Raw genomic sequence first — 24,115 nt, forward strand, 5'->3', positions numbered from 1 at the left:
TAACGTACCGTTGCACCCGGCTCCCACACCTTCCGGCCATGGCGCCTTGCATTCCTACCAGTCCACAAAGTCCATGCACCGCACACCAACATAGCAGCTGCACTTGGCGAGCATACCTCTGCCTGAAGCACATCCAATGCCCAAGTACTAGGATGAAGATTTGGAATAGACACTGTGAGAACCGTCCAATTTGATACTATTTTAAACGAACCGCCGGTCATTATCATCCAGATGAGAGTTAACACGTGCTTGCCGGAGAGCGTGCCACGTGTTATCCCACATCTAGAGACACGAATAACCGACACGTCATTCATTCAAAATAATATCAAACCCGGTAGTCCCGGTATGTGCTCCAACATACGCCCAGAATTAGCATATGCACATACCGTTTACAATCGAATACATCGCCAATATTCCACAAAGAGCAGTTTTACACACTTAACATTACAAGTTCAACATAGGTGGGTTTCAAACTTCACTTACAAGTATTGGGCTCACGAAAGTCATATTAAACAGAAACATAAATTTTATTGCATTTACATGCTCTCCCAAAGCTCGATTACGATAAAGACTTACTAAAGTAATGACGCCTTGCTCAAGGACATCATTACAGCCACCACGATCTACTCTTCCCCCGCGTTCGGATCAGCGGGGTAGAAGTGGCCGTACACCACTTTCGGCTCACCTGCAACTAGGTTTAGGAAGCACCCTGAGTACAAAGGTACTCCACAAGACTTACGCGAATAAATAAGCAAGGATCATGCATTGGCTTAAGTAAAAGCTTTAAGGTTAAGTAATTATTGCATAAGCATTAGCTCTCTACACTATCACCTATCAGAATTAATTAATCTTGCCCACCCCAAACACTTTTAGTTGATTAAGAGAGTAACATAATAATCAAAAGATCATTGACAAGACATGATTCCAAAACCAACAATACCGAAACTCTCTAAGAGGAATTCGGCGAACCAAGAGCTTGCTCATATCCGAGAGCGCGGCAATTCGAATTGATTATAACCTTACAAGGGTGTACTACTTTACCCACACGACGCGAGGACCATGCGACTCACCCAACCGATCACGCCGGGCAAGGGGGTACTCACGTCAACCGTTCCCAACAAGGCTCGATCATTGAACCTCACACCTAGATTACGAGTAGAGACTTAGTTCCACCAGGGACATCTCTAAACTTTCCTACACATAGGTCCACCTGGGGACACACTAAGCCTCTCTGCATAGCCCGTAGCCACGTATCTAGGACTGCACATCAATGATCAAGTCAAAGAAGGTAATTGGCTCATCTGTTCCATTATATTGGATATGTGGTAGCACGGAAAGGTGCTCAAGGCCGATGGCATCCACTCAGTCCTTAATCAATCCAAGCGGACTATGCCCATGTGACTTCATTCTCTAGGCCCTACCATTCTGCTCGAATCTCGATACTACCAAACTCTTAACAACCCAACCGAACCAGTGCGATCAAGGTTAAATGGTAAATGTGATCCTCCAAACCATTCATGTCTAGCGAGCAATAGAAGTATTCTAAGCAGGGCTAAGCATCTAGTCAAGTTAAGTAATTAACTAACTAACTAGTGCCAAGAACATGGTTAAACAATTCAAGGAAGGATAGTGCATCAAAGGAGGTACAAAAATGCAATACATACATACTACTTATATAAATAGCCCATTAATACCCAAGTGGAATAGCTACACTAAATCAGATTAGATAGGTGCAAGGAATATGCTTAGCTGCTTGCCTGGGTTAACTTCGGGCTCGACCACGAACGGGATTCCGGGTTCAGACTCCACGGACTCGGTGGGCTCCACGGGTTCGTTCTTCGACGGCTCGGTCACTATAATGCATGAATGTGATGCAAGAATTAAGAAATGAACTTAACAACAAGAATAAATCATGGAAATAATTGAGCATGCAGAGGACAATACAAGGAACTCATGAAAATTGGTTTTGCAGGAAAAGAATTTTCCTATAAGTAAACATAAATAGATCAATTTTCAGCTACTCTAAGCAAGATAAATCGGGAAAGGCATACAAACTGAACTAAACAAATCCAAGAAAATTATCATGGAAACTAAGAAGGAACACAAGGCTAACAAAACTGGTTTTGCCATTTTATCACTTTCCAGAAAGAAGTTCTAAATTAAACCATTTTCAGCCAAAGCATAAGAAAACAAGCTAAAACTTTGATAAACAGCAAGGAACCATGTGAAAAAGTTGCACCACTGAAAACTACACATCACAAGGAGTCTAAAAAAATTTAGTTTGAGATTTTTAGAGCAAAGCACAAATAAATAAGCATTAAACTCACTTTTGCAGGATAAATCTACAACAAAGTAACATGCAAAACAATATTTTTCCTAAGTAGATCTAAGCTAGAGGAATCTAACAAAACAAGTTTCATAATTTTTGGAGCTATACATGAATTTTTATGGATTTTGCAAGATTGCTGCTCAAATAAACCTAAAGAAAACCCTAGCTAAATCGCTAGGTACACCCACAGCCAGCCACACCCGCCAGCCAGAGGCCGACAGGTGGGGCCCACGGGCCAGCGGCCCACCCAGGCCGGGTCAAGGCGAGGCCGGCCTTGACCGCGGCGTGGGCGCGCCCACGGCGTCGTGCAGCACGCGCGCACGCGCGTGTGCGGCGACGGCGAGCGGCGGCGGTGCGAAGCGGCGCAACGAGGCAGGGCCAGAGCGGGAAAGGGGAGGTGCGCACGGAGATGCGGAGGTGGCGGCGCGGCTCACCAGCGGCGGCGCGGGAAAGGAGCGGCGGCAGAGGAGCGGCACGACGAGCAGGGGCGGCGGCGGACCGTGGCGCTCGCCGGTGGCTCTGCAGGGAGGGAGAGGGGCCGGGTTAGGGGCGAAACCGAGCGAGGGAAAGGAGGAGAAGCTCTCCCCGCGCGGAATCGAGCTACGGCTCACCGTGGGCGGCGAATCGGCGGCGAGGAGGGAGCTCGGGGGCGGCATCAATGGTGGAGGGGGCTAGGGTTTGAGGGGGAACGGGGCCCGGCCTTGACGCGGATAAGGAGGGGGGGCGAGAGAAGAGTGAAGGGGCGGCACGGGACACGAGGATGAACGGCACGTGGTGCGAGGATGGCCGGCGGCGGCGACGCGTGCGGTGCGGCGCCGAGTGGAACAGAGAGACGAGGAGAGGGAGAGGCTGACGAGTGGGGCCGGCGGAGAATTTTCTTTTCTTTTCCTTTTTTTTTTCTGGGCTGTGACAGACACCCCAGAGATTTTTTTAACTTCTGCCCAAAACCTCTTAGCAACCGGGCAATGGAGGATCACATGGATCAAGTTCTCTTCCGGATTACCACACATCTCACAGTGGCTCTCTGGTGCAATATGCCTCCGCTTCAGTTCATTTTTGATGGCAGGAAATTGTGTAGCACTCGCCACCAGAACACCCGCACCTTCGGAGGCACATTCAGCTTCCAGACCAAAGACCAAGCCTGGTCCTCCCTCGACGCCCTTGCTTCTCCAGTCGCAGCCATAGCCTTTGCTGCTTGCTCATTCTTCAGCATTCTGTATGCCGAACGAACTGAGTATGTGCCATTTTTCTCAAAAGCCCAAGCCATCACATCATTGAGTATACTAGTGCTCGGTTTGATCTTGAGGACCTCCTCTGCCTCCAGAACAGTGAAGGAATTCCTCACTATTTCCTCATCCCACACACGAGTACAAGGGATGTAAAGGTCACTGACCCGTTCTGCAAGAACTCCAGGCCGACGAACAGATTGAAAATTAGTGTTTGTGCGTGATCCCGCTCCAATTTTAAGAGGGCAGAACAGAAATGGCGACATTGTCAATACCGCGGACATCAGAGTCAATGGGCCGTGTTGCCATCCCGATTACGGCCTGGCCCAAATTCTAGACTGTTCATCCGAATGCAGGCCGGCCCAGTCGGCTGTTTCTCTCCTTCAATTTCCTCTCCGCGTTTTCCAAAGGAAACAAAGGCCCTCCTCGAAATCATTGCCGCCCCTAAACCCTCGGCCTCTGTCTCCGCTAGCTCGCCTCGGCTCGCCGCGCCGCTGCTCCTCATCCACTACCCGCACCTCTAAACCCTCCTCCCGCTTTCCCCCCAGCCACAAGCAGGCGGCAGGGAGACGGAGACCCCAGCCCAGCGTCGCCGCGTATGGCGCTCCTCCTCCGGTCGCCCCCTCCCCCTCCCCACATTCGCGCGCTCCTCCTCCGTCTCCTCTCCACCGGCGCCGGCCCCCTCCCCTCCCGCATGCTCCCCTCGCTGAGCTCCGCCGCCGCCGCCCCTCGGTTCCTGTTTGGGCCAAGGTGCGCCCTTCCCCTCCTACTACCTCACTCGATGGAGCTCGACGGGTTTTGATTTTGTGCCGTATTTTTCCCTCTCTACGCTCTAGGGTTGCGGCGGCTCCGCGGCGGAGTGGGGTCCCGGTGCGGGCGTTCATGGCTTCCACGGCGGCGTCCGAGGCGATGCAGGAGAAGCGCGTGGCAGGGGAGTACACCGCCGCCAACGTCCAGGTGATTCTCGCCGCCCGCGTTGATTTCTGGTGCCCCTTGCTCGCGCGTTGAGAGCCTCATTTATTTTGGGTGGCTGCAAACGCAAAGGCCCGCTTTTGAGTTCGGGCCTGCAAGGAATTGGGCTGCTCGTACCAGATATTAAATTGTTCCTGTCACTAGTGTAACTCTGTAGCTCGGATGGTCAGAGGCACGCAGTTTTCCGTGCTGTTGGAATAAAGCAAGGAAGGCGTTTTCTAATAGCATTATAAATCGTTATATATATATATAAATCGTTATATATATAACGATTTATAATGCTATTATATGTATGTACATACATACATATGTATATGTAACGAACTCATATATATATGTATATATGTATGTACATACATATGTATATATGTATGTACATACATATGTATATGTATGTACATACATATATATGAGAAAGGCAACATGGAATAGCACACCAGAGTGAATGTGTATTGAGGGAGATGAAGGGAGCAGGTGAGGGGGAGCTAGGAGGGAGGAGCATTTAAACAGTTTTAAGCAGCCTTGCAACCCAATGCAAACCTTTTGGTCATTGGTTTTCTTTGGATTTTCTAGGTTCATGTGCAAATGTTAGAGAAATTAGATTTGAAGCAACCTTTGCATTCATTTGGTAATGGGAACGCCTGCAGATCTTCAATGGAATTAATGAAATGTATTATTTTTTTTGTTAAATGGTGGTTTAATGGACTTGTTTTCTGTGGGGTGCCGTTTGGATTGTTTGACATGAAGTCCTATGTAGCATGATGGAAACACAATCTTTGTGTGACTTCACTCATTTATGTAAACTCATACCTTTATTATTGTGTATAATTGATTCCAAATTATGTGGTGGTTTATGAAGCATGACACTGGGTGTAGAACTTGAGATCAGCTTGGTACATACAAATAACCTACATGTCCTACTTTTTCTTTAGAATTTAGAAAACACTGTATGCATAGTTGTTTATTTTTTAAACGACTTCAGAGCTGTAGTATTTGCTATGTATTTTAACCGTACTGTCAATAACCTAACAATGTGTTGTCAGTGAATCTATGTTGCCACTCATTGGAATCACTTACTAGTGTATTGTAAATCTTGATGGTCTTTTACAAAGACAACATAGAATGTAAATCCTCTGAGGATATATGATATATCTCGAGCTTCAACTGTTGCCTTATGGATGAGAGATTGTTCTGAGCTTGATTTTGGTTATATGCTCGATGGGTAATTTTGTAGGTCTTAGAAGCATTAGATGGAGTTCGCACAAGACCTGGTATGTACATTGGGAGCACAGGACCACGTGGATTGCATCATCTGGTATATGAAATGCAAGAGATTGTGCTTAGCTCTTTTTTTCCTTCGGTTTTGTACCTTGTTTGATCGTTGTTTTGTTTGCTGTATGATAGGTTTATGAAATCTTGGATAATGCTGTGGATGAAGCTCAAGCGGGGCATGCCTCGAAGATTAATGTAGTCCTTCATGATGACAATTCAGTTAGTGTAACAGACAATGGCCGTGGGGTACGCAGTTTCTAAAAATCTGAAATTTCATGTTTTTTCTATCAAGAAAACAAAATCAGGGCTTGATGCTTGAAATAATCAAGAACTATGTGGTTGTGATGAATTTCTTGCATTATGCTGTTGTGTTCATGATGTTCTGGTAGGTCACTGTACTTGTTGGGTACTTAATTAGTCAATATATATTTAAGAAATCTCTGTGTCCTTTATACCATATTTTCATGAAATAGCTGTTGCTTAACGTCTGCCAAGCCATTTATGCTCGTCCTTGTTATGTTTCATCAAGTCATTATTGAAATTGACAATATTTTGATTTTGTACAAAACATGTTAGAACCTGTGATAGAATGGAATTTGCTCTAGGAGCCAGTGCCCATAGGTGTCCATTAAGCAATGTAGAACGATAGGAATGTTTTCTTCACCCTTCTCATGCTAGGAGTTTCATGTCATCTGCCACATTTCCACATGTTAGTCCAGGCATGGACAGTTCTAGCTGTTGTTTTCGTTATTTGCTTATCGTAGCTGGTGTTACCTGTTTACTAAAATACTACACTTCTTTGGCATGCCTGATGCACATCCCCTTGCCTGATTATCTGATTGGGTGCACTCATTGTGACACTCCATTGACAGTCTGACTCCATCTTTTTTATTATCGTAGCCATTAATACTTCATGCCAATGGTGATGTTTAGTTTGCTTGAATAATATAAAGTATTGCTGCCTTTTTCTTTTGAGCTGTAATTTTTTTTTGTTTCTTATATCTTTTTAGAACTTAAAGGGAAACTCTGGCCTACCCAACACGCATCTTCGTACAGCCTCCATGGAATACCATTTTGTCTGTCATTTTACTGAATCACTTTTTTTAATCTATACGTAATGCAGATTCCTACAGACATGCACCCCCAGACGAAGAAATCTTGTGTGGAGACTGTCTTAACGGTATACTTCAACCTTTTTCTTTAACCCTATTTTAGTTGTTGGGCATTTATTGGCCTTCTTTTTTTGCGAAACTCATTTATTGGCCTTCTGGTTGTAGTTATGTAGGTGAACCATTGTTTTGCTATTGCATTTATACGCACATAAAGCAAAACTGTGATTTTATTTTTTCTTCTTGTTTAGTTATTTTCTTAACTTTGTTAAACACTCAGCTATAGCTGGCCTAGAATAATAAACAAAAAGGAAATGCTTCTGAACAGTTTCCACATAAAATGGCTACTTCCTCAACCTATCCCATTTTTATTTTCATTGTCAGTTAGTTTTCTATTTCGTTGCATAAGTTTTGGAGTGTTTGGTTTGAGTAATCGAGTAAATGTGCTTTGTCGCCTAAGATTACCATTGCATAAACAAAGTGTGACCTTTTATCTGCTCTTTTATTTGTCACATATTTGGTTTTTGATTGCATGCGCATTCTTTATGAACCCTCAAAAATTTTCATTTCTGAACCCTGATGTCTTTCTTGGAGGTTAATGACTGAAATTCTTTATCTTCAATAACTGTTGTATTATCATAATACAGTTAATGCACGCTGGTGGCAAATTTGGAGGTTCAAAGAGTGGTTACAGTGTCTCTGGAGGGCTACATGGTGTTGGCCTGTCGGTGGTTAATGCTTTGTCAGAGGTTTGTATTTTGATCTCTTGTTGGCTTTGAATATACTGTTCTTTAAAAAACGAACAAAAAGTTCTATACATAAAATTGATCCATTGGGTGTCTTGCTGTAAAGCTATGCAGCACGGATACGGATACGCGTATCGGTATCGGAAGGATACGGATACGCGGATACGGCGATTTTCTAAAAAACCTGATACGTGGATATGTTTTACTATTTTTTTAAATATATAAATAATGATACATATTAAATTTGTGAAAGTAGTGAGAAAATAGAAAATCTAGGAACTAAAATGTGAGGGAATATAAGTTTCAGGGACTAGATTGTGAGAAAATTGAAGTTATAGGGACTATATTGAGAGAAAAAAGAAGTTTCAGGGACCAGAATGTGTCACAACTTCATATATTCATATGTCCTATAATAACTGAAAAATAGAAGGGGTAAAATGAAAAAGAACCGATCCTTATCTCTTAGATGAGTGGCTGCTGCTCTGTTCGTCCCCAGCCTGCCCCTCGTGGCCTCGTCTTCTCTCTCTCTCTCTCTCTCGATTGGTGGCGCGCGTGTGCAAGATGCGGCGTGAGGGGGCGGGGAGGAGGACTTGCTCCCGCCGGCGCGGAGGAGGACGAGCTCCCCTGGGCGCGCGGCCAGGGCTCGACGGCGGCGGGGGCGAGCTCCCAGGGCGGCGCGGCCGGAGCTCCCTCCCCTGACGGCGGGGGCGTGGCCGGGGCTCGGCGGCGGCGGGGGCGAGCTCCCCTGGGCTCGCCGGCGGCCGGAGCTCCCTCTCCTGGCGGCGCGGCCGGAGCTCCCCCCTGCCGGCGGGGGCGAGCTCCCCCGGGTGGCGCGACGGGGGCGAGCTTCCCTGGGCTGGGCCGTATCCACAGGTCGGATACGTATCAGACCGCGTACTCAATATTCCCAAAATCAAATAAAAATCGGATACTCGCAAGATACGTATCGAAGCCGTATCGAAGACGTATCCGTATCGGATACGTATCCGATACGCGATACGACACCTTTTGGATGTATCCGTGTTACATAGTTGTAAAGTTGGCAGATTCAGGCACTTTATCATTTTTTTTAAGATGGTAAATTGGTAATCTGGTAGCTTCATTTTCTATAATGTTTTTTGTGAGTAGCCCTTAATTAAGTTGTGGAACCTAACCTCCCAAATCCAGATAGCAGTAGAATTGAGAGGGTAATAGTTCCTAATGTTTTGTGAGTGTTATGATACATCTTGGGTAGGTACAGGATAATTGAATCGTGGTAAGGACTTACATCTTTCGCAAATTTCCTTTGAAGCAGTACTAGATGAAAAATGATATTAACATAGAAACAGATAAAGTAACACAGCTCATGTGATATACCTTGACTGTGTACGTATAAGAACTGTCAGGATATCCCAGTCCATTTCTTTGCTGGCCAACTTGCCATCAATGGTAGAGTGTTGATTTCCATTCTTATGTTAGTATCTGGAACTTCTTCAAAAGCAATAGGACCAGGGTGAGATCCAACAGGAATAATTTCCATATTGCCTTTTTTTTTGACATAGTCTCTATATTAACAAAGAATGAAAATATCAGGTTTTGTAGAATGAAAATATCAGGTTTTGTAGAGGCGAAATTTTGAAAGCAAAAAATGTTTGAAAGTTGCAGGCAAGTATTTAAAATCTTAAAAACTGTGTGCACATGCTGGGTGTGACTGTGACCATACCCTCCTTTAGGGAGAAAGGCTGAGGGAATCAGAGATCAAAAGACAAAACCGTTTATTTAACAGATAGTGTAGCATAACAGGGTATGCTACAAGTTAGTGGATGTATTATTGTGCAAATAAACTGTTTGCTATTTAATATTTTAGTCTATGCTAAACTACATGAATTCATAATGCTTTGTTATCAAAACACCATTATAATGGTATATGGTTTGCTACATGGCATTTGCTTGTCATCTCTTAAGTCTTAACTTGCCTGAAAAAGAACATCTAGAGAAAGAGCATGTGTGGTTTTATTATACAATTACAATACAGGTCAGCATGCAGTGCACAAATTTCTGTTGGTCCTGCCTCTGTTTCATACTGTGATTTTAGCTGTAGTGTTAATACTGAACATTTTTTGGTGAGATTTGGCTTCACATGATGTTCAATTTGGTTGTGTAAGGCAGTGTCCCATTATACTGTACCCACTACCATTGTTGCTTGAGTTATATGAAATAAGTATCAATTGTATTGTTAGTAACTCTGTATGTCTGTGATTTATTACCATTGCATGTTACGCACTTTTGATTCAATCGATCATTGTGATGTCACATACTCAGGCACTAGAGGTTACTGTTTGGCGTGATGGGAAGGAATACAAACAACACTATTCTCGGGGGAAACCAATCACAACGCTAACTAGTATCACACTGTCCGGTGAAACAAGTTCTCGCCAAGGAACACGCATAAGATTTTGGCCTGATAAAGATAGTAAGCTTATATTCTTACTGCTGGAGTATATTGAGCCCATGTATAGAGGCCCATTAAGAGGCCCATGTATAGGTCTATATATACCCACCCATCTAGGGTTTGGATGAATAGAGCAATTATTTACCCTCCTACATGGTATCAGGCTAGTTTTTCTCCTCCCTACCCTGCAGCCGCTGCCGCCGGCCTCCATGGCTGGCCGCCGGCGCCGCCCCTCCCGGCGCCGTCCCTCTCCTTCCCTTCCTCCTTCCCCCCACTTCCCTCCTCCCCTGCTTCTGCAGCCGCATGGCGCCCGATCGCCGCCGCCCTGACCCCTGCATCCGCCGCCGCCGCCTCTGCTGCCGGCGCGGGGGGCGCGAACGCGGGGAGCACCGGATCTGGCGCTGGCGCCGCCGCTTGGAGCTCTCCGGCCGCCGCGCTGGCCGTCATCACGCCAGCGCCGGACGCCGCAGGGGCCGCGGGGGCCGCGGGGGCCGCGGGTGCTGCGGGCGCCGCCGCCGTGGGCGCCCTGCAGCCCCTGCAGCAGCTGCCTGTGCAGGACGCGCCGCCCGAGCAGGGTCCTCTGCCCGCCGTGGCCACCGCCGCCGCCCTGCAGCAGCCTCCTGCCGTTGCAGGCGCGGGCCCCAGGGGTCCCCTGCAGCAGGCCCCGACCAGCGACCCCACAGCCGCCGCCGCCGCCACTGAGGCACATCGCGCCGCGGTAGCCGCGGGCAAGCAGCCCGCCGTCGTGACTCCCACGTGTCCCGAGCTCGGGATGCCCCCTGCGGATGCGCCGCTCGCCGCCTAGGCACTCCGAGGGCAGCAGGCCGACGCCGCTCTCGCCGCGGCCCTCCTCGCCGCCAAATCGGAGGCCTCGGCGGCCTAGGAGCGGGTCCGCGTGGCTGCCCTCGCCTGGGAGCGCGAGCGTGCCACGTCCGACGCCCTCGCCCTCCGGGTCGCCGAGGCGGAGCGCTTTCTCCGCATCTCCTCCGGCCAGTTGCCCGTCGACCCCGAGCCCGGCAGCTCCTCCCGCCGTGCCCCGCCTGCTGGATCTGGAGCCCGGTACGACCCGACCGACCCCATGGTCGCCCAGTTCCACCTCCAGGCCGCCGGCGTCCAGAACATCAGGGCCCTGGTCTCCGTCGTCCTCGATCCCGCGTCCTCCTACGGCCGCTTGCGGGACCAGGTTCTCATCACCCTCCGCCGCTACGCCCTCGACGACCACGTCCTCGTCGACCCGCCGATCGAGGCTCGGGACGTGACGTGGCTGCGTCTCGACAGCGTCGCCCTGTCCTGGATCTTCGGGACCATCTCCCTAGATATGCAGGACCTTGTCAGGACCCACGGCGGCACCGCGCGGCAGGCTTGGGTGGCGCTCGAGGGGCAGTTCCTCGGCAACGCCGAGTACCGCACCCTCCAGCTCGACGCCACTTTTCGCACCTTCATGCAGGGGGACCTCTCCGTCGGTGAGTACTGCCGGTGGATGAAGAGCATGACCGATGCTCTTCACGACCTCGGGGATCCGGTGTTCGATCGGGTCTTGGTGCTCAATGTCCTACGGGGACTGAGCAGCACCTACGACCACCTGAAGGGCTGGATCGCCCGCGAGAGGCCCTTCCCCACCTTCTTGCAGGTCCGGGACGACCTCGCCCTCGAGGAGATCACCAGGGGTCTCGCACCCGGATCGTCCTCGCCCACCCCCGCCGCGCTCGTTGCTACTCCACCGGCCTCCTCCGCTGCTCCTGCCACCTCCCTCCTTGGTGCTGCTCCCGCCGGGCAGACCGGATGAGGGGGGCCGTGGACGTCGCCGGCGACGGGGTGGTGGTGGTGGCACTGGTGGCCCTGCTTCTGGGAGCACCGGTACCGGTGGGGGCCGTCGGGGCGCGCCGACACCGGCTCCGGCTCCCGCTCCTGCCCCTGCCGCTGGAGGTACGCCCTGGCCATCCTTCAGCAACCCATGGTCAGGGCGCATCTCGATGTGGCCGTTCCAGGGTCCTGGAGGGGGGCCTCGTCCTCAGCTCCAGCCGGCGGCCATGTTCACTGGCGCTGCTCCACTCTTCGCGCCGTCCTGGGCCCCGCCCGCTCAGCCCAGCCAGCAGCCGACCTGGCCTGGGGGGTGGGACCAGGCCGCACTGGCGTAGTCCTTCAACACCATGGGATTGACGCCGCCGGCCAGCACCGAGTGGATCGCCGACTCGGGTGCCTCGTTCCACACCACTCCCGATGCTGGTATCCTCTCTTATGTCTGACCCCCACACCCCTCTTGTCCTTCTTCTATCATGGTTGGTGATGGGTCTTGCCTTCCTGTCACCGCCGTGGGTTCTGCTCCTCGTCTTCCTAATCTTCTTGTTGCTCCTCAAATGGTTCACAATCTTCTTTCTATTCGCCAGTTTACTGCTAACAACTCATGTTCTATCGAATTTGACTCCTCTGGTCTTACTGTGAAGGATTCGGCTTCCCGGCGTCCGCTCCTCCGATGTGACAGCCCGGGGCCCCTTTACACTCTACGACTTCCTGCTTCCGCTGCCTCGCCTTCGGCTTCTTCGTCTTCTGCTTTTGCCGTGACGCCTTCTTCCACCACCTGGCACCGCCGGCTTGGTCACCCCAGCCGCGACGTTTTGGCTCAGCTCCGCCGTAGTACCGATGTTCCATGTACTAGGGCTCCTGCCGAGCACCTCTGTCATGCGTGCCAGTTAGGTCGTCATGTTAGACTTCTGTTTTCTTTTTCTTCTTCGCATGCTGCGCATGCTTTTGATCTCATTCACTGTGACCTGTGGACATCTCCTGTACTCAGCATGTCTGGCTATAGATATTATCTGGCCATTGTTGATGATTTTTCTCATTACTTTTGGACTTTCCCTTTGCGCGCCAAGTCTGAGACCTTCCCCACCCTCCTCCACTTCTTTGCCTGGGTGTCCACTCAGTTAGACCTCACCATTAAAGCCGTCCAGTGTGACAACGGGCGGGAGTTCGATAACTCCACCTCCCGGTATTTCTTCCTGTCTCGGGGTGTTTAGCTGCGTATGTCTTGTCCGTATACCTCCCCTCAGAACGGTAAGGCTGAGCGGATGATTCGCACGACGAACGACGTGCGCACCCTTCTGATCCAGGCTTTTCTCCCCCCACGCTTCTGGGCTGAGAGCCTCCACACCGCCACCTACCTGCTCAACCGCCTTCCGTCCACTGCTTCTTCTGCTCCCACTCCACACCACGCTCTTTTCGGTACCCCTCCTCGCTACGACCACCTTCGGGTCTTCGGGTGTGCGTGTTACCCTAACACCTCCGCCACCGCTTCTCACAAGCTGGCGCCCCGCTCGACTCGTTGTGTGTTCCTCGGGTACTCCCCTGACCACAAGGGGTACCGATGCTTTGACCTCACCTCTCGCCGCGTTCTGATCTCCCGACACGTCGTCTTCGACGAGTCGGATTTCCCCTACTCCACCTCCTCCACACCTTCTTCTGATCCCGAGCTGGCGTCTCTGTTTCCGACTTCCCCGGTGGTTTAGCCACCGTTACCTGTCTGTCCTTTTCCTGCAGGTTTTCCCGGCGCACCGGCACCGCTTCCAGTGATCCCTGCTGCGCCGAGCGCGGGCCCCGTGCCCGCGGTCGCGCCACGTGCGGCCCCGGACCTCCGGTCGTGCCGCGCACGGACCCGGTGTCTCCCGCTGCGCCACGCGCAGCCCCGGTGCCTTCCCCTGCACCTGAGCGGTACGCTCAGCCGGTGCAGGTGTACCGGCGTCGTTCGACGTCGACACCGGCGCCGCCTCCTGCTCCGGAGGCTCCTGCGACGCCGACACCGGAGCCGTCGCCACCACCGCCTCCTCCGGCTCCCTCTCGAGCCGAGCCGGAGGTGTACCACCCGCAGGTCATCCATCGGGATCCTCGGCATATCCATCCCATGGTGACTCGGCGGATGGCGTCCCAGGCCGCGACTCTCTCCGCCACCGAGGGAGAGCCGCGGGTCTCTCCGGTACCCTCCTCTGTCCGCGACGCCTTGGCGGATCCTCACTGGCGTCGCGCGATGGAAGAGGAGTACGCGGCTCTTCTTGCCAACCAGACGTGGGACCTCGTGCCGTGTCCGTCTGGTTGTAATGTGGTGACTGGCAAGTGGATCTAGACGCACAAGCGTCGGGCTGACGGCACACTGGAGCGCTACAAGGCTCGCTGTGTTCTCCGGGGGTTCACTCAGCGGCCTGGTGTGGACTATGATGAGACCTTCAGCCCGGTCGTGAAGCCCGCTACGGTGCGCACTTGGTACTCTAGCTTGCGCTCTCGCGCACTTGGCCTGTGCACCAGCTGGATGTGAAGAATGCGTTTCTTCACGGCACCTTGTCAGAGACTGTTTACTGCTCTCAGCCTGCGGGATTTGTGGACTCGAGTCGTCCGGATATGGTCTGCCGGCTCAACAAGTCTCTCTATGGGCTGAAGCAGGCTCCACGGGCTTGGTACTCTCGGTTCGCCACGTTCTTGCTGACACTGGGATTCACCGAGGCCAAGTCTGACACGTCTCTCTTCATCTACCGCCGTGGAGATGAGATGGCATATCTGCTGCTATATGTCGACGAAATTGTGCTCACAGCTTCCAGTCAGCAGTTGCTTCAGAGTGTCATCTCTCTGCAACAGGAGTTCGCTATGAAGGATCTCGGTCAGCTCCACTTCTTGGGCGTCACTGTTGAGCCACGCCCATTTGGTCTTCTCCTTCACCAGCGGCAGTACGCCCTCGATATTCTGGAGCGGGCTGGGATGACTGATTGCAAGCCCTACTCCACTCCAGTCGACACTCAGGCGAAGCTGTCTGCTCATTTGGGTGATCCGGTGGCTGATCCTACTGCCTACCGGAGTCTGGCCGGCGCTTTTCTGTACCTCACCTTCACCAGGCCGGACCTCACCTACGCTGTTCAGCAGGTCTGTCTCCATATGCATGATCCCCGGGAGTCACACCTTGCTGCGCTGAAGCATCTCCTCCGGTACGTCCGTGGCACTGTGGACCTCGGCCTGGTACTTCACCGCTCGCCATCTGCTGAGCTGGTGGTCTACACCGACGCAGACTGGACTGGCTGCCCGGACACTCGTCGCTCCACCTCCGACTACGCCGTCTTCCTGAGCGGGAACTTGGTTTCCTGGTCGTCCAAGCGGCAGCCGGTTGTCTCCCGCTCCAGTGCCGAGGCGGAGTACCGGGCTGTCGCTAACGGCGTGGCGGAGGCGTCCTGGCTACGACAGCTCTTGGCGGAGCTCCACAGCCCGCTCGCCAAGAGTACGCTCGTCTACTGCGACAACGTCAGCGCCGTGTATCTCTCCACCAACCCAGTCCAGCATCAGCGGACGAAGCACGTGGAGATCGACCTACACTTCGTGCGCGACAGAGTCGCAATCGGCGATGTTCGGGTACTCCATGTCCCGACTACCTCCCAGTTTGCTGACATCTTTACCAAGGGGCTGCCCTCCTCGACCTTCTCTGAGTTTCGATCCAGCCTCAACATAGCCGGTGGCTAGTTGTGGCTGCGGGGGGGGGGGGGGGGGGTTTGCCCTTTGTACTCTATTTGTTCTCTCATCTTGTCCAGTCTTGAACACCGCTGCGTCGGTTGTTCAGACTGCGGGGGGTGTTAGCTTTCTTGTTGTCCAGTCTTGAACACCGCTGCGCTGGTAGTTCAGACTGCGGGGGGGTGTTGGAGTATATTGAGCCCATGTATAGAGGCCCATTAAGAGGTCCATGTATAGGTCTATATATACCCACCCATCTAGGGTTTGGATGAATAGAGCAATTATTTACCCTCCTACACTTACAAAGAATTTCTCTGGTCTAAGCACTACCAGTGATGCTAATCATTTTTTAATGCAGTATTTACCACCACGATCAGTTTTGACTTCAATACAATCTCTAGTCGCATCCGAGAGCTTGCCTTTCTAAATCCTGAGGTATTGTAATCCTTCACCAAGATAACTTATATGTTTTATTTGCTGTTAGCCTGATTTGTTTATTGGCTAGCTGGTTCATAATTTGATCTATGTTATGTATTTATAAGGTTTTAGAGTTCTTTTTACCATTACTTGACCCAGGCTAAACCCAGACCGTGAACACGTGCCTCTTAGATGATTGAGTAGATTACCTCTTTAGATTTGCCATTTCCACTTATGTACAGATCACACCTTCTTTATATATATATTTTGCCTTAGTAGTGGAAATATTGTAACCCCATCAAATCCTTAGGTTGATAAATGAGAATATGCTTTGTGATGATGGCAGCTGCTAATCATGAGTATTTGTGGAGATGTACCATAAATATCATTGTAGCAAGTAACAATACCCAAATATATCTGCTATGGAAAATTGTTATTGATGTGATGGATCAGATGGATAATCTCAAGTTAAAAACCTGATCATAAAATGCTGTTTTTGCCCCTTGTCTTTTGCACTTAGTCATGTATTCCTTCTCAGCATATATCACACTCTGCTAAGATTTGGTAGTTTTCATCGTGGTTCTTACGGCGGTAAGGCGAGGTGTGGTGAGTCACCACCGCCCAACCGCCTAGGCGGGCTAAGGCGACGCCTTAACCCAAAACAAGGGGAGCGCCTTGTCGCCTAGGCGACGCCATGAAAACCATGGTTTCCATTGCGTGTTGTTGTCTTCATTCTAATGCTGATATGCACACACGGCTTGGCTAATATTCTTTATTTTGAAAGTATACCTCTGGTTAATTATACTTCTCTGTTATACCAGCTGACAATAACCTTGACTAAGGAAGAAGGGCACACAGAGGTTCAACATAATGAATACTGTTATGCTGGTGGCCTTGTTGAGTACGTTAAATGGTTGAATACTGATAAGGTTTGCTCTAATACTGTTTCGATTCTGAGTATAGACTAGACATAAGTTGTTCGTATAGGTTAAATTGTATTTTCTGGACTCATAAAAAATATTGAAATCTGCCTATACTTTGTTGTTTGTTATAACTTTTACAAGTAGCTGAAATAAACAAACATGAATGTGTTGTACTTAACACTAATGTTGATTTTTCACTACAGAAAATGTTATGTTGACCAGTGGTATATTCTGCTATATTGCCTGATTCCAAAATTAGATGTTGAAAATGTGCTCCATTTGCTGGTTTGTTTTGACCATGGTACAATAGTTGAATGCATGAATTTGTTCATATGCTCACAGACTGAACTAGATTGTCTCTGCACGCATTAGCACTTAAAATTTTGTATGCTGTGTGATCATGGTTTGTTTTTGTTACAGTTGATTATTGTATGTATTCTTTATTGTTCTGAAGGGACTAGCCAATAACTCGCATGTTATGTTAGTATTAGAGTTAGAGCGCCCCACCTAGCCAACCCGACCATAAAACCCAGGTGTTATAGTGGGAGGGGTGGGGGCTTTTATCCTCAGTCCAACATTCCCCCTACGGCGTGCGAGTCCGGCGTAGCCCGCAGCAGGTTCTAGTGCCCGGCGTAGCCCGCAGCAGGTCTCAGCACACGAGAGACGCAGGGGAAATCGCGCAGCGGAAATTGCGTGGCCGGGAGGGATCGAATCCAGGAGTAGGACCTCGGCTTTGGTACCAAGTTAGAGCGCCCCACCTAGCCAACCCGACCATAAAACCCAGGTGTTATAGTGGGAGGGGTGGGGGCTTTTATCCTCAGTCTAACAATTAGTACATACATTTTTGAAGTTTGTGCCTATAAGGCCCTGTTTGGCACAACTTGTGATAGTGCAGAATTGGGTTACTAGAGAAACATGCGAAAAACACATTCTTTGGATAAGTGGTGACCGAGTCTTTTGGCACAGCTTCTTCTTAATTTGTGGAGAAGCTAAGAAATAACCTGTGCAAACTGGGCCCTAGTTTCACTATAAGAAAGAAGCCATCAGATTGTGTTTAGAAAAGTCTATTGTTGTGTGTAACAGGCAATGCACTGTATATTTCTATCCAGCAACAAACCAACCTAACTCTATTTCTTGGATGTACTTTCTTCCCTAGAAACCCCTACATGACCCGATTGCGTTCAGAAAGGAGTTGGACGGTATTACAGTGGATGTCTCCCTTCAATGGTAAAATCATTTTCTTGATTTTTTTACGAAACTTTACAGCTATGTTATGTACTGCATCATGTCGATTCATGTTCTGTTTGCTCAGTTGTTAGCAATGAGAGACAGTTTGTCTGATTGAACATATCTACAGTTTTTAGGATATCTTGTCTAGTTTAGACATCTGATTCTTGTTTCCAAGTTTGAAACTGTGTAACATTGGAGTTCTCAAAATTTAGTGCCTTATTTGGCCTGAATCTTTTGCTAAAATTTGGAGGATTGGGCCTGATGGATTTTTCAAGTGCTCACTGCTCAGATAAATCCAATGTGCTTTTTTGTTTGAGTTTAGTCTGGTTTCTCCCGTAGTCCCGTTGTGGACAGAGTTTCTAGTTCATGAGCCAACCTGCATCTATCTCATATTCTTGCATGTTCATGGCCTTATTTTTGCAATTGACTATATTTATTCCGAATCTTAGTAATTTGACTGGGGGGAAATTTTGTGCATCCTTGTCACTCAATTGTAGAGAGTTGGGCAAACACTACACACCCTAGGAGAGAGGGGGGGGGTGACCTTTGATATATATAGGCTTGGAGTACAAGTAAGACAATTACAAGTCAAATACAGCTATATACATCTAATATCAATAAACTGTCACTCTTTACAGGTGCTCTGATTCCTACTCTGATACAGTGCTAGGATATGCAAACAGTATCCGAACTATTGACGGTGGTACTCATATTGATGGTCTGAAGGCTTCATTGACTAGAACAATTAATAACCTCGCAAAGAAGTCGAAGACTATTAAGGTGATAAAGTCCTTTAGTTACCTCAAAAAAAAAGTCCTTTAGTTGTATATGATTGCATCTATTATCTCTTGTATGCCCAACTGCAACCTGGTGATTCTACAAACCATTTTTTAAGATGTTTATCTTAATTTAGTGTGGACAGTAACAGCTAAGCCTTGAACTGCACTTTTGAATCCTATTTATCAAACCAAATAAAAAAACATACTAACTATATCTGTTGCTCTTTGTAGGATAAGGATATTACCTTGAGTGGGGAGCATGTAAGAGAAGGAATGACATGCATCATTTCAGTGAAGGTCCCTAGTCCAGAATTTGAAGGTCAAACGAAGGTGACAGCTTCTCTTTCATGACACGATTCTTCAAATTTTTCTGATGATTTATGGTGTACCATTTCTTCTTTGTCTATTTCCACCTAATGGCCAATCAATTCTGTTTCCTTTATTTCACAGACAAGGTTGGGAAATCCAGAAGTACGGAGAATAGTTGAACAATCTGTTCAAGAAAACTTAACAGAGTACTTAGAGCTCCATCCAGATGTTCTCGATTCAATCCTATCAAAGTCCCTTAATGCTCTCAAGGTACGTGGTTCTTGTAATAATTCCACATGTTTTGAGAGAAGATATTTTTATCCATTAATTGGTCTAACAAGATGGGTTTGTTAGGAGCTTTTGGGTTGTTTTTCTGATGCAGTATGTGATAAACTCTTTTCGTTGCAGGCTGCATTAGCAGCCAAGAGAGCCAGAGAATTAGTGAGGACAAAAAGCGTCTTGAAATCTTCATCGCTCCCTGGAAAACTAGCTGATTGTGCATCAACGAATCCTGAAGAATCTGGTGAGCCGACATTGATGTTGGCAGTCATGGCACTCTGTGTGTGTGTGTGTGGGGGGGGGGGGGGGGGGATTCCACTGTGCCTTAGGCTCCTTGGCAGCACGTCTTGGCTTTGACATTTGCTGATTTTTCATCAAAATGCAGAAATCTTCATCGTCGAAGGTGATTCTGCAGGCGGTAGTGCAAAGCAAGGGCGGGATAGGAGATTTCAGGTAAAACTTGTTTATCTTTTTTTTTCTGAATATGTTCTACGCTTGTATCACCAGCAGGTTTCAGGAATCCGGTTGATGTTCAGGGCTGTAGATTATTAGATATTTTATGAGGTTTCAGGAATCCGGTTGATGTTCAACACTTGCATCCATTCTTGCTTTCTAAATTTCTGGTCGCACCAGTTCCTGTACTGTTACCTTTTTGAAAGCTTACCATACACTGCCTTAAAAAAAACTTCCATGCATTGAAATGGTTAATTTTAAACTGGACAATACTGTAATACACAATTTTGTTGCCATCCTCAGCAGACCAAGCATGATGTGTTTATCCCCATCGCACCATTCAACTTCTCTCATTGCACTTTTTATTTATTTATTATTTATTTTCTGCCATGTCTGTGGTGGTCTCTTTCTAGTTTTTTGTAAAATGTATATAGATAGATATTTTGGCTCACGGGCATAGGCAATTGCCCTTGCTGGCTTTGCATGGCATAATGGGGCTGCCAAGGCCTAGATAATATTGTATGGTGGTACTACTGAGAATTGATATAGTTTAATTATCTCTTCCTTCTTTTCATTGTTTAGAAGTAATTATTATGAGAGTGATTCAAGGTTTACTAAATTGTGCAATATTATAGATAGAGCAGTTGGTTGTAAATGGATTCTCTTTTATTTGTTTAGAATCAGTGGTTCCTGGACTCACTCAAAGCTTCCTAGTCACAAGATGCATGCCCGTGATCAAAGTAGATTAGTTGTCTGGCAGGAATGGGCAAATGGTTAGAACTTTATGCACTTCGGGGCAGAGGCCATTAGTTCATTACTACACGATACGAGAAGATAGTTCATTACTACAAGAGTGTCAGCAACATAGATGCCATATTCCTAGCATTTGCTCAAAGTCTATTCATGCTTAACAACTGATTGCAGGCTATTCTGCCTCTAAGGGGTAAAATTCTCAACATTGAAAGAAGGGATGAAGCTGCCTTGTACAAGAATGAAGAGATCCAAAATCTTATCCTTGCTCTTGGATTAGGAGTGAAGGTTGCATACTCTTTTATTCTTTTATTCTTTTTGGGTCTTATCTATTATCTAACATATTATACTTTTAGGGTGAGGATTTTAAGAAGGAAGCTCTTCGGTATCATAAGATAGTTATACTTACTGATGCCGATGTTGATGGTGCACATATCCGGACTCTCCTCCTTACTTTCTTCTTCAGATATCAGGTACTTGTCTTGAAGCATATGCAAACTGAAGAGTATTCCTCGTTTCCTCATCTGTTAGGTTCTGGATTCATAAGAGCATATCCATATCCATGAGAGATTTTGCTTTGAGGTGGCAGCTGTTCTTACCATAAAATGTTGGCAAATGTTATTGTGAACAATAAAGGGTTTGATTAGGAACTCGTTCACTTTGCAGAGAGCACTATTTGATGAAGGTTGCATCTACGTTGGTGTACCTCCTCTTTATAAGGTTTGACTGTGACTTCAACTCTAGTATGCTTGAATGATAAATTGATCTTAATTATGAGAGTTGTGTATTTATGTCATGGTGTTAGGTTGAACGTGGGAAACAAGCACATTATTGCTATGATGATGCTGATCTTAAGGAGATTGTTAACACCTTCCCTGCAAATGCATCATATCATATCCAGAGGTTTAAAGGTACACCAGTACATTTTATTCCCTCCTGTATCATCCTGACGAGATAGATGACTTTGAAACATCTCAAAATTGGTATAATCACTTCAGCCTGCCAGCTCATCTTTCTCCACCTACCTCCTCCCCTTACACCTCAGCCTGCCAGCTCATCTTTCTCCACCTACCTCCTCCCCTTACAAGACTATAGTCTCGTGTTTGTTTCAAGTTTTGTTACACCTGCAACTAGCCTTATGTTTCCTCCATGTTTATGTTGTATTTACTTCTCTGGTGTTGCAATAGGTTTGGGTGAGATGATGCCTGCTCAATTATGGGAAACTACAATGGATCCAGAGAGGCGGCTCTTAAAGCAGCTTAAGGTTGACGATGCTGCTGAGGCCAATGTTGTCTTCTCATCACTTATGGGTACCCGGGTAAGCAACAGAAAATTCATTGGAGTGCTCCTAAAATATTGAGATTACGCACGTGTTGTGTTTAACAGTACTTGATCTGTGTTTTGCACCTTTCCAGGTTGAATATAGGAAGCAACTGATCCAGAATGCTGCAAGCTCGATCAAACTAGATCAACTTGACATTTGATTGCATTGAGTAAGGCTGACCCCATTGTGTATGATATAGAAGGTCCACCCAACCAAGCATAGAAGACTTGATTCTTCACCACCAAATGTTTTGGTGCTAGGGTAGCAGTAAAAATAGGCTAGAACTGGATCCAGGATGACAGCGTCTTGCCCGGTTTCCTGGTTCTCCCGACACATTTGTGGCCATCCTGTGACGTGTAAACTGTTTTGGCCTGGCGGATATCACCTGGGGGAGTTGGGGTAGTTTCCTGCCATGTTTGCCACGGATACAGTCTAACAGACTTTTATCTTCTGAAATTTGCGGTTGATTATTTTTTATGCTGTGCTTGTCCATTCTTGCACTTATGCTTCTGAAATTTGCCGTTGATTATTTGTTATGCTGTGTCTTGTCCATTCTTGCAATTATGACATATATATCTATTGGTTACGCGATACATTTCAATCCATTAGTAATGTGATTTTGCAATTTCGTAGGGACTATGGGAATTCTAATGTTCTTCATTTGAGTTTTGCTTTTGCCAAAACCGTGTGAAATTCTGATATTCATGACTTCATGTGGCAGTATGTATCATCGCCCCTTTGAATGTATGTAAACACATGTTATCCTATCCTATGAATATCTTCAAGGTACTGCATTGCAGATCTTCTGTAAGGGATATTTCAGTATCGTGAACATGCTTTTGTAAAAGCAAAAAAGACGGGCTAAAAATCAGAATATTAACCCAGAGCCAATCAGAAGATATGGGGGTGGAGCTGATATCGAGGTCGTTTTTTTTTCTCGTCACTGAACCAACAATGCCCACTTGTCGACGTACATGAGCAAAGCTACAGCACATGCACTACATACGAGAGCTCGCACACAGTGAATGGAGCGGCCAGCAGAGCCGATGGAAGGATGCTGAGGGAGAAGGGAAAGGACATGTGGATTTTTACACCACCTTTTAGCTGAAAATTATTATTTCACTTGATGCCACAAGCAAGCGCTTTCATGATGTGTTGAATACAAAATCGGTTTTGGCAGCGTGTTCCCCACAAAATCAACCCTTACGGGGTGTTTCATGGATAAAGTTCCCAAAAGGAAATCACCGGTGACTTGTTCGCCGCTATCGCGGAGCCTGGGGATGTGTCTTTGCTCTGCCAACCAATCAAAAGAGTGCGGGAGAAGAGAAGTCAGAAGTGACTGTATAAAGTTATTCTCACTTGGAGACTCGACACGAGCTGCTCCATGTCAGCCACCGAATTCGTTGGAAGCTGATCAATTATTGGACGTAACCTAAGATTACCAAGATTGAAAAGTTGATAACCGAGCTAGAAGAATGTCATGGTGATGAAACTTCCCTCTCATCTTATAAAACTTTATGTTCTTTTTTCTTATAATAACTCTGTCATATGATATAAATTTAATGTCCGTGATACTACTACGAAACTCGCATATGGTGAAAGAGAAGAGAAAAAGAATATTTTTTCCTCGGCCGATATGTTCGGCGGAGGAAAATGCGGTGCGAGGCGGAAGGCTGTAGCAGGACTAGCAGGGAGCTGAGAAAGTTCTCTCTGCCTCGTCAACTGGTTGCATCGTCACCTCCAGTGACGCCGCCCTTAAATAATCCCATCGAAATCTTTCCAAAAAAAAAATCCCATCGACATACACATGGCTCGTTCTGCAATCAAATGATTCTGACCGGCCGGATGGAGTTCGGTGCAAGGTTCTGCAATCTGCCTCGCCTGAAGTTTGGAATCAGAAGCTGTTGCCTGTGGGGGTTCCGCCCGGCCACACCTGATGACCTCTGAACTTTGGAAATCTTATTGCACTCAGATCATCATGCCGATGCACAAAACTGAACGCCTTGTTTGGTCATGTACCGCGGGGAGTTCACTGCTCTCGGAATAGTGCCGTGATGACGGGAGGATACAACTGGCGTGACGGACCGG

General features: G+C 47.7%; 1 protein-coding gene across 3 annotated transcripts; it reads left to right on the forward strand.

Moving 5' to 3' along the window:
- Positions 1-3,997: 3,997 nt before the first annotated feature.
- Positions 3,998-22,519, forward strand: LOC120672879 (DNA gyrase subunit B, chloroplastic/mitochondrial). Of its 3 annotated transcripts, XM_039953489.1 has the most exons (21): positions 3,998-4,305; positions 4,392-4,512; positions 5,762-5,842; positions 5,932-6,045; positions 6,923-6,979; positions 7,556-7,657; positions 9,956-10,106; positions 15,922-15,998; positions 16,802-16,909; positions 18,060-18,130; positions 18,772-18,913; positions 19,144-19,242; positions 19,363-19,491; positions 19,630-19,744; positions 19,886-19,953; positions 20,878-20,991; positions 21,060-21,176; positions 21,370-21,423; positions 21,509-21,614; positions 21,891-22,021; positions 22,119-22,519. In XM_039953489.1, the coding sequence occupies exons 1-21, from the start codon at positions 4,154-4,156 to the stop codon at positions 22,185-22,187; spliced, it is 2,178 nt and encodes a 725-aa protein (XP_039809423.1). In that variant the 5' UTR covers positions 3,998-4,153; the 3' UTR covers positions 22,188-22,519. The 3 variants fall into 3 exon arrangements, 2 of the variants coding, with proteins under 2 accessions (XP_039809423.1, XP_039809424.1); XM_039953490.1 differs by lacking the exons at positions 21,891-22,021; positions 22,119-22,519 and adding an exon at positions 21,745-21,878 and having other exon boundaries at positions 4,029-4,305; positions 21,509-21,697; XR_005674366.1 differs by lacking the exons at positions 21,891-22,021; positions 22,119-22,519 and having other exon boundaries at positions 4,026-4,305; positions 21,060-21,285; positions 21,509-21,575.
- Positions 22,520-24,115: the final 1,596 nt, after the last annotated feature.

The sequence above is a fragment of the Panicum virgatum genome, chromosome 5N (assembly GCF_016808335.1).
Source record: "Panicum virgatum strain AP13 chromosome 5N, P.virgatum_v5, whole genome shotgun sequence".
In the NCBI taxonomy this organism is placed as follows: Eukaryota; Viridiplantae; Streptophyta; class Magnoliopsida; order Poales; family Poaceae; genus Panicum; species Panicum virgatum.

Bases quoted from the DNA above. Each gene is read 5' to 3' on its own strand.
- LOC120672879 (XM_039953489.1), top strand. From the start codon at position 4,154: ATGGCGCTCCTCCTCCGGTCGCCCCCTCCCCCTCCCCACATTCGCGCG. The intron at 5,843-5,931 runs GTATATGAAATG...GCTGTATGATAG, and splicing joins CACGTGGATTGCATCATCTG to GTTTATGAAATCTTGGATAA. The intron at 10,107-15,921 runs GTAAGCTTATAT...TTTTTAATGCAG, and splicing joins ATTTTGGCCTGATAAAGATA to TATTTACCACCACGATCAGT.